General features: G+C 48.5%; 1 protein-coding gene across 1 annotated transcript in view; it reads right to left on the bottom strand.

The window, feature by feature from the left end:
* The window catches only part of SUPT16H (SPT16 homolog, facilitates chromatin remodeling subunit), a 50,870-nt gene that overhangs the window by 19,112 nt on the left and 18,860 nt on the right, over window positions 1-12,898 (bottom strand). Inside the window, 8 exon segments of the mRNA XM_071420253.1 lie at window positions 2,780-2,906; window positions 4,665-4,800; window positions 4,882-5,009; window positions 7,164-7,317; window positions 8,203-8,318; window positions 9,634-9,729; window positions 10,595-10,660; window positions 11,851-11,963. Of these exon segments, the coding sequence (XP_071276354.1) occupies window positions 2,780-2,906; window positions 4,665-4,800; window positions 4,882-5,009; window positions 7,164-7,317; window positions 8,203-8,318; window positions 9,634-9,729; window positions 10,595-10,660; window positions 11,851-11,963 (936 nt within the window).

The following is a 12,898-nucleotide window of genomic DNA, read 5'->3' as shown; positions in this document are numbered from 1 at the left end:
AAATTAATGGGAACACGAGATTTGGGGAAATTCCGACCAAATTCGCCCCAAAGGCCGCGGGAACTGCCCCAAAATCCGCGGATTTCAGCCCAAAATCTGTGGGAACCCGAAATTCAGGGGAACCGCCCAAAATCCACCCCAAAATTCACAGAAACCACCCCAAAATCTGCAGATTTCAGCCCAAAATTGGTGGGAACATGAAATCCATGAGAATGCCCCGAAATTCACCCCAAAATCCGCGGATTTCAGCCCAAAATCCGTGGGAACCCAAAATCCAGGGGAATCGCCCCAAAATCTACAGAAACCACCCCAAAATCCACCTCAAAACCTGCGGAATTGTCCCCCAAATCCATGGGGACCCAAAATCCACATAAACTGCCCCGAAATCCACCCCGAAATCCACGGATTTCAGCCCAAAATTCGTGGGGAACTGAAATTCAGGGGAGCACCCCAAAATCCACCCCAAAATCCCCAAAAACCACCCCAAATTCTGCGGATTTCAGCCCAAAATTCATGGGAACCCAAATTCCCGGGGAATTGCCCCAAAATCTACAGAAACCACCCCAAAATCTGCAGAATTCACCCCAAAATTAATGGGAACACGAGATTTGGGGAAATTCCGACCAAATTCGCCCCAAAGGCCGCGGGAACTGCCCCAAAATCCACAGAATTTGCCCCAAAATCCCTGGGGACCCAAAGTCAATGAGAACACCCCAGAATCCACCCCAAAATCTGCAGAATTCAGCCCAAAGTTGGTGGGGACCCAAAATCCCAGGGAACTGCCCCAAAACCCACAGAAACCACCCCAAAATCTGCGAAATTCAGCCCAAAATCCGCGGGAGCACAAAGACAATGAGAACACCCCAAAATCCCAGGAAATCACCCCAAAATCCACAGGAATCGACCCAAAATTGACGGGAACGGGAAATCAATGAGAACACCCCAAAATCCACCCCAAAATCCATGGAATTCACCCCAAAATTCATGGGAACCCAAAATCCCGAGAAATCACCTCAAAACCTGCGGAATTGTCCCCAAAATTCATGGGGACCAAAAATTCAGGGGAATCGCCTCAAAATCCACCCCAAAATCCACAAAAATCACCCCAAAATCCCCGGAATTCAGCCCAAAATCCGTGGGAACCCAAAATTCAGGGGAACTGCCCCAAAATCTACAGAAACCACCCCAAAATCCACCTCAAAACCTGCAGAATTGTCCCCCAAATCCATGGGGACCCAAAATCCACATAAACTGCCCCGAACCCACCCCGAAATCCACGGATTTCAGCCCAAAATTCGTGGGGAACTGAAATTCAGGGGAGCACCCCAAAATCCACCCCAAAATCCCCAAAAACCACCCCAAATTCTGCGGATTTCAGCCCAAAGTTCATGGGAACCCAAATTCCCGGGGAATTGCCCCAAAATCTACAGAAACCACCCCAAAATCTGCAGAATTCACCCCAAAATTAATGGGAACACGAGATTTGGGGAAATTCCGACCAAATTCGCCCCAAAGGCCGCGGGAACTGCCCCAAAATCCACAGAATTTGCCCCAAAATCCCTGGGGACCCAAAGTCAATGAGAACACCCCAGAATCCACCCCAAAATCCATGGAAATCACCCCAAAATCCACAGAATTCAGCCCAAAATCGGTGGGAACCCGAAATCCAGGGGAATCGCCCCAAAATCTACAGAAACCACCCCAAAATCCACCCCAAAACTGGCAGGATTCACCCCAAAATTCATGGGGACCAAAAATTCAGGGGAACCGCCCCAGATTCCACCAAAATCACCCCAAAATCTGCAGATTTCAGCCCAAAATTGGTGGGGACCTGAAATCCAGGGGAATTGTCCCAAAATCTACAGAAACCACCCCAAAATCCGCAGAATTCACCCCAAAATTCATGGGGCCCCGAAATCCATGGAAATCACCTCAAAATCCACCCCAAAATGCAGGGGAACCCAAAAAACATCGAAGAACCCCAAAAAAACTCGAGAAATTCCCAAAAAAAGTGAAAGAACCCAAAAAAACGTGAGAGAACCCCAGAAGAACCTTGAGGAACCCCAGAAGAACCTCGAGGAACCTCCAAAAATCACCCAAAAAATGTCAAAGCAACCCAAAAAAACCTCAAGGAACCCAAAACACCTCAAAGAACCCCAAAAAAACTTTGAGGAACCCCAGAAGAACCTTGAGGAACCTCAGAGGAACCTTGAGGAACTTCAGAAAAACCTCGAGGAACCTCCAAAAATCACCCAAAAAATGCTGAAGAACCCCAAGAAAACCTCAAGGAACCCAAAAAACCTCAAAGAACCCCAAGAAAACCTTGAGGAACCCCAGAAGAACCTTGAGGAACCTCAGAAGAACCTCGAGGAACCTCCAAAAATCACCCAAAAAATGTCAAAGCAACCCAAAAAAACCTCAAGGAACCCAAAAAACCTCAAAGAACCCCAAAAAAAACCTTGAGGAACCCCAGAGGAACCTTGAGGAACTTCAGGAGAACCTTGAGAAACCTCAGAAACCCCTCGAGGAACCTCCAAAAATCACCCAAAAAACCTCAAGGAACCCAAAAAACCTCAAAGAACCCCAAAAAAACCTTGAGGAACCCCAGAGGAACCTCGAGGAACCCCAGAGGAACCTCAAGAAACCCCAGAAAACCCTTGAAGAACCCCCCGAAACCCTTGAGGAACCCCAAAAGAGCCCCCCAGGAGCCCATAACTCTCATGGGATGGGGGCGGTTTTGGGTCATTTTGGGCGGGTTTGGGGTTTTTTTGGGGGTCACCGTTGACGTGGGCCTCCAGGGCGCCCTGCATGCGCTTCTGGGCGATGTTGGGCCGGATGTAGAGGTCCTTGAGCTTGGGGTTGCTGCGGTTGAGGTTGATGACCAGGGAGTCCTGCTTGACGATGCCCTGCGGACGCCGAGAGGACCGCCAGTGACCACGGGGTGACCATTGGGGTGACCAATGAGTGACCACGGGGTGACCATTGAGTGACCGCTGAGTGACCACGGGGTGACCAATGGGTGACCAATGGGTGACCACGGGGTGACCAATGGGTGATCACTGGGTGACCATGGGGTGACCACGGGGTGACCAATGGGTGACCAATGAGTGACCATGGGGTGACCATTGGGGTGACCAATGAGTGACCACTGGGTGACCAATGGGTGACCATGGGATGACCACTGGGTGACCATTGGGTGACCAATGAGTGACCAATGGGTGACCACGGGGTGACCATGGGGTGACCGCTGGGTGACCACGGGGTGACCATTGGGTGACCACAGGGTGACCACTGACCACTCAACAGCCACTCAATGATCAGTGACCACCCATTGACCACTCAATGTCCACCCAATGTCCACTCAATGTCCATCCATTGACCACTCACTGACCATTCATTGACCACTGACTGACCAATGACTGACCACTGACCACTCACCACTCATTGACCACTCACTGACCATTCATTGACCACTCAAGGTCCACCCAACACCAACCCAATGACCACTCAATGGTTGTTCATTGACCGACCACGCTGCTCTCAGTGACCACTCACTGACCACTGACCACTGACCATTGACAACTCAATGTCCACTGACCACTCACTGACCACTGCCCACTGACCACTCAATGTCCACTGTCCACTCATTAACCACTCAACGACCACTGACTGACCACTGACCACTGACTGACCACCCAATGACCACTCAATGATCGCTCATTGACCGACCACGCTGCTCTCAATGTCCACTCACTGACCACTGACCACTCAATGTCCACTGACCACTCATTAACCACTCAATGACCACTCACTGACCACTGACCACTCACTGACCACTCTGACCACCATCCATTGACCACTCATTGACCGTTCATTGACCAACATCCACTCAATCATCGCTCAATGACCAATCATTGACAAACCACTGTCCACTCACTGACCACTGACCCCTGACCCCTGAGTGACCCCGAGTGACCCCTGAGTGACCGCTGCCCACCTCCTTCTCCTTCTCCTCGGCCTCGCGGGTCTTGTAGCGCTTCTGCACCTCCTTGATGATGCGGAAGGCGACCCCTGACCATTGACCACTGACCACTGACAGCTGACCACTCACTATCCACTGACCACTGACCACTGACTGACCACCCATTGACCATTCAATGACCACTCACTGACCACCCATTGACCACTCAACATCCACCCAACACCAACCCAATGACCACTCAACAATCGTTCATTGACCGACCATGCTGCTCTCAGTGTCCACTCACTGACCACTGACCACTGAATGTCCACTCACTGACCACCCATTGACCACTCATTGGCCAGTCATTGACCATTCAATGTCCACTCATTGACCACTCAACGTCCACCCAACGCCAACCCGATGTCCACTCAACGCTCTCTCATTGACCACACAACGCTCGCTCATTGACCGACCACGCTGCTCTCAATGTCCACTCACTGACCACTGACCCCTGACCCCGCGAGTGACCACAGAGTGACCGCTGCCCACCTCCTTCTCCTTCTCCTCGGCCTCGCGGGTCTTGTAGCGCTTCTGCACCTCCTTGATGATGCGGAAGGCGACCCCTGACCATTGACTGACCCCTGAGTGACCCCTGACCCCCGAGTGACCCCCGAGTGACCACAGAGTGACCGCTGCCCACCTCCTTCTCCTTCTCCTCGGCCTCGCGGGTCTTGTAGCGCTTCTGCACCTCCTTGATGATGCGGAAGGCGTTCTGCAGGTTGGACGCCGGCACCGTCTGCTCGCCCGGCGGCTTCAGGTTGGACGCGCGGTACGTTCTGGGGACGGAGTGACCGCAGAGTGACCACAGAGTGACCACAGAGGGGTGACCACAGAGGGGTGGTCAGTCGGTCACTCACATCTCCTTGACGAAGGTGGCCTCGGGGTTGGGGAAGATGTTGCCCTCGTTGCGGCCCAGGGCGCTGCCCGGGCAGAAGAAGTTGATGCGCAGGTAGGTGTAGTCGCCCTCCACCGACATGCTGATGTTCTGGGGGCGGAGAAACGAGGGGGTTTGGGGTGAAAAACGGCGGTTTTGGGCGTGGGAAATGGGGGTTTGGGGTGGGAAATGGGGGTTTGGGGTGGGAAATGGGGGTTTGGGGTGGGAAGCCAAAATCAGCTAAACTGGGGTGGTGGGAACCCAAAATGGAAGTCAAAACCACCTAAAATGGAGTGGTGGGAACCCAAAACAACCTAAAATATGGGGTTGGGAGGGGGGTTTTGGGGTGAAAAACGGGGGTTTTGGGGGTGGGAGCCCAAAATGGCCTGAAATGGGGAGGTGGGAACCCAAAATGGCCTGAAATGGAGTGGTGGGAACCCAAAATTACCTAAAATGGGGTGGTGGGAACCCAAAATGGCCTAAAATGGAGGTCAAAGCCACCTGAAATGGGGTGGTGGGAACCCAAAACCACGTCCAGGGGTGGTGGGACCCAAAATTACCTAAAATGGGGCTGGGAACCCAAAATCGGCTAAAATGGGGAGGTGGGAACCCAAAACCATGTCCAGGTGTGCTGGGACCCAAAATCATCTAAAATTTGGGGTTACGAGGGGTGGGTTTGGGGGGAAAAACGGGGGTTTTGGGGTGAAAAATGGGGGTTTTGGGAGTGGGAAGCCAAAATGGCCTGAAATGGGGTGGTGGGAACCCAAAATGGCCTAAAATGGAGGTCAAAACCACCTAAAATGGGGAGGTGGGAACCCAAAACCACGTCCAAGTGTGGTGGGACCCAGAACAAGGTAAAATTTGGGGTTACGAGGGGTGGGTTTGGGGTGAAAAACGGGGGTTTTGGGCGTGGGAAATGGGGGTTTTGGGGTTGTTTGCATCTCCCTGCACACACAGCCCTTCCCGCCCCCATTTTCCCTTTTTTTCCCCCATTTTCCCCCCATTATTTCCCCCCATTCTTTCCCCCATTTCCCCCCCAATTTTTCCCCCATTTTTCCCCCATTTTTTTCCCCCATTTTTCTCCCATTATTTTCCCCATTTCCCCCCATTTTTTCCCCCATTTTTTTCCATTTTTCCCCCATTTTTTCCTGTTTTTTTTCCCCCATTTTTTCCCCCATTATTTTCCCCCTTTTTTCCCCCCATTATTTTTCCCCATTTCCCCCCCCATTATTTTTCCCCATTTTTCCCCCATTTCCCCCCATTTTTCCCTAATTTTCCCCCTCATTTTTCTCCCATTATTTTCCCCCCTTATATTCCCCATTTTCCCCCATTTTTTCCCCCTGATTTTTCCCCCCATTTTCCCCATTTTTTCCCCTGCCCTGTTTTTGGGCTGAATCCTGAGGATTTTGGGTTTTCTCAGCCCTTTTAGTGCCAATTTTTCACCTCCCTGCACTCCCATCCCTTCCCACCCCCATTTCCCATTTTTCCCCATTTCCCCCTGATTTTTCCCCCATTTTTCCCCCCATTTTTCCCCATTTTCCCCCATTTTTCCCCATTATTTTCCCCATTTTCCCCCCATTATTTTTCCCCATTTTCCCCACATTTTCCCCACATTTTTCCCCATTTTCTCCCCTTTTTTTCCCCCCCTTTTTTCCTCATTTTTTCCCCCATTTTTCTCCCCATTTTCCCCCCATCTTTTTCCCATTTTTCCCCCCATTTTTCTCCCATTATTTTCCCCATTTTCCCCCCATTTTTTCCTGATTTTTCCTCCATTTTTTCCCCATTTTTTCCCCCATTTTCCCCATTTCCCCCCCATTTTTTCCCCCATTTTCTCCTGGTTTTCCCCCCATTTTTCCCCCATTTTTTTTCCACTTTTTTTCCCGTTTTTTACCCCCATTTTTCCCCCTTTTTTTAATGTGTTTTTTCCCTTTTTTTTTCCCATTTTCCCCCCCATTTTCCCCCCCATTTTCCCCCCAATTTTCCCCCATTTTCCCCCCAATTTTTTCCCCATTTTTTTCCGTTTTTTCCCCCATTTTTCCCCCATTTTTTCCCCTTTTTTTAATGTTTTTTTTTCCTTTTTTTTCCCCGATTTTCTCCCATTTTTTCCCGCAATTTTCCCCATTTTTTCCCCCATTTTTTTCCCCATTTCCACCCCAATTTTTTCCCCATTCTTTTCCAGTTTTTTCCCATTATTTTTCCCCCATTTTCCCCCATTATTTTCCCCCCTTTTGTTTTTTGGGCCGAATCGCGGCGTTTTTGGCGCACCTTGATGGTGGCGATGTGGAAGGGGGTGGCGATGCCGAACACGGGCATGATGACGCTCTCGTACTTCTTGTCGATGTAGATTTTCATCTCGCGCACGTGCGGCTCCTTGGGCAGCAGCGCCGCGCTCTTGTACGACACGTTCGACTTGCGGGCCCTGGTTTGGGGCGAAAAAACGCGATTTTGGGCAAAAAAATGGAATTTGGGGGGAAAAACAAATGTTTGGGGCGAAAAAATGGGGGATTGGGAAAGAATAATGGGGGTTTGGGAAAGACAAACAGAGTCCTTGGGCAGCAGCGCCGCGCTCTTGTACGAGACGTTGGATTTACGGGCCCTGGTTTGGGGCGAAAAAACGCGATTTTGGGCAAAAAATGGAATTTTGGATGAAAAATGGGAGTTTGGGGTGAGAAAACGGGAGTTTGGGAAAGTGGGGTTTGGAGAATGGGGAGGATCCTTGGGCAGGAGCGCCGCGCTCCTCCCATTTCAGGTTGAATTCTCCCATTTCGGGTTGAATTCTCCCATTTTGGGGTTAAATTCTCCCATTTTGGGCTGAATTCCCCTACTTTAGGTTTGAATTTCCCCCATTTCAGGTTCAATTCCCCCATTTCAGGCAGAATCCCCCCATTTTGGGCTGAATTCTCCCATTTCAGGTTTGAATTTCCCCCATTTCAGGTCTGAATTTCCCCCATTTCAGGTTTGAATTTCCCCCATTTCAGGTTTGAATTTCCCCCATTTTGGTTTGAATTTCCCCCATTTTGGTTTGAATTTCCCCCATTTTGGTTTGAATTCCCCCATTTCAGGTTTAAATTTCCCCACTTTAGGTTTGAATTCCCCCATTTCAGGTTTGAATTTCCCCCATTTTGGTTTGAATTTCCCCCATTTTGGTTGGAATCCCCCCATTTTTGGGTGAATTCCCCTACTTTAGGTTTGAATTTCCCCATTTCGGGTTCAATGCCCTCATTTTGGTTTGAATTTCCCCCATTTTGGTCTGAATTTCCCCATTTTGGTCTGAATCCCCCATTTTTGGGTGCAACTCCCTCACTTCTGTGTCTGCTGCTCTCCCCTCTGCTCGGTCAGGCGCCGCCGCGCGTCCTCGTTCAGCTGCGTGGCCAATTCCTTCTGGTGCGCGCGGCGCTTCTCCTCTGCTGTCAGCTCGTTCTGGGGGGGACACAAAGGGGGGGACACAGCCGGGGTCACTGGGGGGGTTGGGGGGGTTGGGGGTTTGGGGGATTTTTTTTTATTATTTTTTTGGATTTTTTTTTTGATTTTTTTGGGATTTTTTTTTTTTTTTTCGAATTTTTTGGATTTTTTTTGGATTTTTTTTGAATTTTCTTGGGATTTTTTTGGATTTTTTTTTTAATTTTCTTGGATTTTTTTTGGGATTTTTTTTGAATTTTCTTGGAATTTTTTTTGATTTTTTTTGATTTTTTTTTGATTTTTTGGGATTTTTTTGAATTTTTTTTGATTTTTTGGGATTTTTTTTAATTTTTTTTTTATTTTTTGGGGATTTTTTTGGGATTTTTGGGGGGGATATTTTGGGATTTTTTTTTTTTTGTTTATTGGGATTTTTTGGGGATTTTTTTTTGATTTTTTTTTTTGATTTTTTGGGATTTTTTTGGGTACTTTGGGATTTGTTTTGGGATTTTTTTGGGGATTTTTTGGAATTTTTTTTGGGATTTTTTAGGATTTTTTTTGAATTTTTTTTTTTTTGATTTTTTTTGGATTTTTGAGGATGTTTTTTAAATTTTTTTTTTATTTTTTTGGAATTTTTTTGGGATTTGTTTGGGATATTTTGGGATTTTTTTTTGGGGTCACTGGGGGGTTTGGGGGACACAACCGGGGTCACTCACGGGCACTCGGGGGGCTTGGGGGATTTTTTGGGGATTTTTTTTGAATTTTTTTTTTTTTTTTTTTGGATTTTTGAGGATTTTTGAGGATTTCTTTTGAATTTTTTTTTTATTTTTTTGGAATTTTTTTGGGATTTGTTTTGGGATTTTTTTTAAATTTTTTTTAAATTTTTTTGGATTTTTTTTTTATTTTTTCGGAATTTTTTCGGAATTTTTGGGGGATTTTTTGGGGATTTTTTTTTGGGGGGGGATTTTTTTGGGATTTTAGGGGATTTTTTTTAATTTGATTTTTTTGGGATTTTTTTTGAGATTTTTTGGGGATTTTTTTTGGGATTTTTTTGGGGGGGGGATTTTTTGGGGATTTTTTTTTGAATTTTTTTTTTTTTTTTTTTGAATTTTTATTTTTTGGGATTTGTTTTGGGATTTTTTGGGGGATTTTTTTTTTGGATTTTTTTGGAATTTTTGGGGGATTTTTTGGGATTTTTTTGGGGATTTTGGGGTTGTGGTCACTCAGGGTCATTTTGGGTCATTTTAAGGCATTTTTGGGGGATTTTTTTTTACATTTTCGGGGATTTTGGGGCTGTGGTCACTCAGTGGTCACTCAGTGGTCACTCAGGGTCACCCACCCGTGTCCTCTCGGTCAGGAGGGCGGCCCGGGAGCTCCTCCCCAGCAAATCCTCGGCCGCGTCCTTGTCCGGCTCCTCCTCGTCCTCGTCCTCGTTCTGGGGACAGAAACACCAAATTTGGGAAAAAAACAAAAAACCAACAAAATTCCCAAATCCCAAATCCCCAAAACCCCCAAATCCAAAATCCCCACATTTCCTGAAATCTCCAAAATCTCCAAAATCCATAAATGACCGAATGCCAAAGTCCCCAAAATCCCAAACCCCAAAATCTCCCAAAATCTCCGAATCCCTCAAATTCCTAAAATTCCCGAAATCCCCAAAATCCTGAAACTCCCAAAAATCTCAAAATCCCCAAAATTTCCAAAAATTTTAAAATCCCCAGAATCCCCAAACCCCCAAAATTTCTAAAATTCCCCACATCTCCAAAATGACCCCAAAACCCCCAAAATCTGAGGAAAATCCCCCCAAAATGACCCAAACCCCCAAATTCTGATAAATGCCCCAAAATGCCCCAAAACCCCTGAAATGCCCCCAAAACCCCAAATTCTGATAAATGCCCCAAAATGAGCCAAAACCCCCAAAATAACCCAAACCCCAATATGAACCAAAAGTCCGAATTTTGGTAAACCCCCAAAAAGAACCAAAATTCCCAAAATGACCCAAACTCCCCCAAAATGCCCCAAACCCCCAAATTCTGATAAATGCCCCAAAATGCTCCAAAACCCCAAAATGCCCCAAACCCCCCCAAAATGCCCCAAACTCCCCCAAAATGCTCCAAAACCCCAAAATGCCCCAAACTCCCCCAAAATTACTGAAAACCCCAAAATGCCCCAATCTCCCCCAAAATGCCCCAAACCCCCCAAACCCCGTTACCCCCCCCCACCCCCTCCCCCCAGGTCCATTTCAGGTTTTTGTTTTTGCCCAAAATCGGCGGATTTGGCCCCAAACGGGGCCCGCTCACCTTGAGGAAGATCCCGACGTTCTTCACCTTCTTCTTGACCGACGTCAGCACCACGGCCGGGCCGTCCTGCACCGAGAGACGGGATTGGTCGGGATCGGGACATGGAGACACGGGATTGGTCAGGGGAAGGGCACTGAGACACGGGATTGGTCGGGATTGGGTCATGGAGACACAGGATTGGTCAGGGCAGAATGGCACCGAGACACGGGATTGGTTGGGATTGGGACACCCAGACACACGATTGGTTGGATTGGGACTTGGGGACACCTGATTGGTCAGGACTGAGACACAGGGACACAGGATTGGTCAAGGGAAGGGCACTGAGACACGGGATTGGTTGGGATTGGGTCACGGGGACACACGATTGGGCGGGATTGAGACATAGGGACACACGATTGGTCAGGGGAGAATGGCACCCAGACACGGGATTGGTCAGGGGAAGGGCATGGGGACACGGGATTGGCTGGAATTGGGAAAGGAGCAATGGGATTGGTCAGGGAAGGACACAGGGACACCCGATTGGTCAGGGGAGAACGGCACCGAGACACGGGATTGGTCGGGAGAATGACATCAGGACACTGGATTGGCCGGGATTGGTCGGGAGAAGGACACTGAGACACGGGATTGGTCGGGATTGGGAAAGGAGCGACGGGATTGGTCAGGAGAATGATACAGAGCAACAGGATTGGTCAGGATTGGGACATGGGCACGCCCTATTGGTCAGGATTGGGAAAGGAGCGATAGGATTGGTCGGGATTGGGGCACCCCATTGGTCAGAAAAATGGAGAGACGGGATTGGTCGACACACAGGGCACGGGGGCATGGGATTGGTCAGCTCAGATGTGATTGGCCAGCACTGCTGTGAGGCCGGCTGTGATTGGTGGGCTCCGATGTGATCCCTGCTGTGATTGGCGGGTTTGTGGGCGTGTCCCTGCCCTGTGATTGGCTAATTCAGGCCCCGCCCACCTCGTCCACCATGACGGTGTCCCCCAGGAAGAGGGCGTGGCTGAGCCAGGCTGTGATTGGTCAGTGTAACTGTGAGCCTGGCTGTGATTGGCTGGTTACGGGGTGTGTCCCCTTGCTGTGATTGGTTAATTCAGGCCCCGCCCACCTCGTCCACCATGACGGTGTCCCCCAGGAAGAGGGCGTGGCTGAGCCGGGCTGTGATTGGTCAGTGTAACTGTGAGCCCCGCTGTGATTGGCTGGTTCCAGTGTGTGTCCCCGCACTGTGATTGGCTAATTTAAGCCCCGCCCACCTCGTCCACCATGACGGTGTCCCCCAGGAAGAGGGCGTAGCTCCGCTCCTCGGGGCGCTTGGCCTCGCGGTTGGGCAGCTCCGAGAGCCCCACGTTGACGCTGAACACCATCCCTGGAACGGGGTGAAAACGCGGGGATTCGGTTAAAGTAACAAAAATGGGGAGAAATAAAAAAAAAAAATTGGGGAAAAAACCCCCAGAGAAATCAGTAAAAAACAGCATCCCTGGAACGGGGTGAAAATGTGGGGTTTTGGTTAAAACAACAAAAATGGGGAGAAACGGGGAGAAAGAGGGGAAAAATAAAAAAAAATTGGGGAAAAAACGCCAGAGAAATCAGTAAAAAAACAGCATCTCTGGAATGGGGTGAAAACGCGGGGATTTGGTTAAAATACCAAAAATGGGGAGAAATTAAAAAAAATTGGGGAAAAAATCATGGCAAAAAAACGGAGAAATCAGTAAAAAACAGCATCCCTGGAATGGGGGGAAAACGCGGGGATTTGGTTAAAACAACAAAAATGGGCAGAAACGGGGATAAAGGGGGGAAAATTAAAAAAATTGGGGAAAAAAACATGGGAAAAACCAGAGAAATCAGTAAAAAAAACAGCATCCATGGAATGGGGCAAAAACACGGGGACTTGGTTAAAACAACAAAAATGGGGAGAAACGGGGAGAAAGTGGGAAAAAAGAGGGGAAAAATGAAAAAAAAATTGGGGAAAAACAATGGGAAAACCCACAGAAATCAGTAAAAAACAGCATCCATGGAACGGGGGAAAACGCGGGGATTCGGTTAAAATAACAAAAATGGGGAGAAACGGGGAGAAAGCGGGGGGAAGAATTTTGGGGCTGACAAAGCCAAGTTTTGGGGTGAAAATCGGGGATTTTGGGGTGCAAAGCGCGGATTTTGGGGTGAAAATTGGGGATTTTGGGGTGCAAATTGGGGATTTTGGGGCTGACAAAGCCAAATTTTGGGGTGAAAATTGGGGATTTTGGGGCTGACAAAGCCAAGTTTTGGGGTGAAAATCGGGGATTTTGGGGTGCAAAGCGCGGA

The sequence above is a fragment of the Agelaius tricolor genome, unplaced genomic scaffold (assembly GCF_023055355.1).
Source record: "Agelaius tricolor isolate 1412-34295 unplaced genomic scaffold, bAgeTri1.0.p SCAF_131, whole genome shotgun sequence".
Lineage (NCBI taxonomy): Eukaryota > Metazoa > Chordata > Aves > Passeriformes > Icteridae > Agelaius > Agelaius tricolor.
The sequence above is the reverse complement of the archived record's forward strand: the minus strand, read 5'-3'. Positions and strand labels throughout refer to the sequence as shown.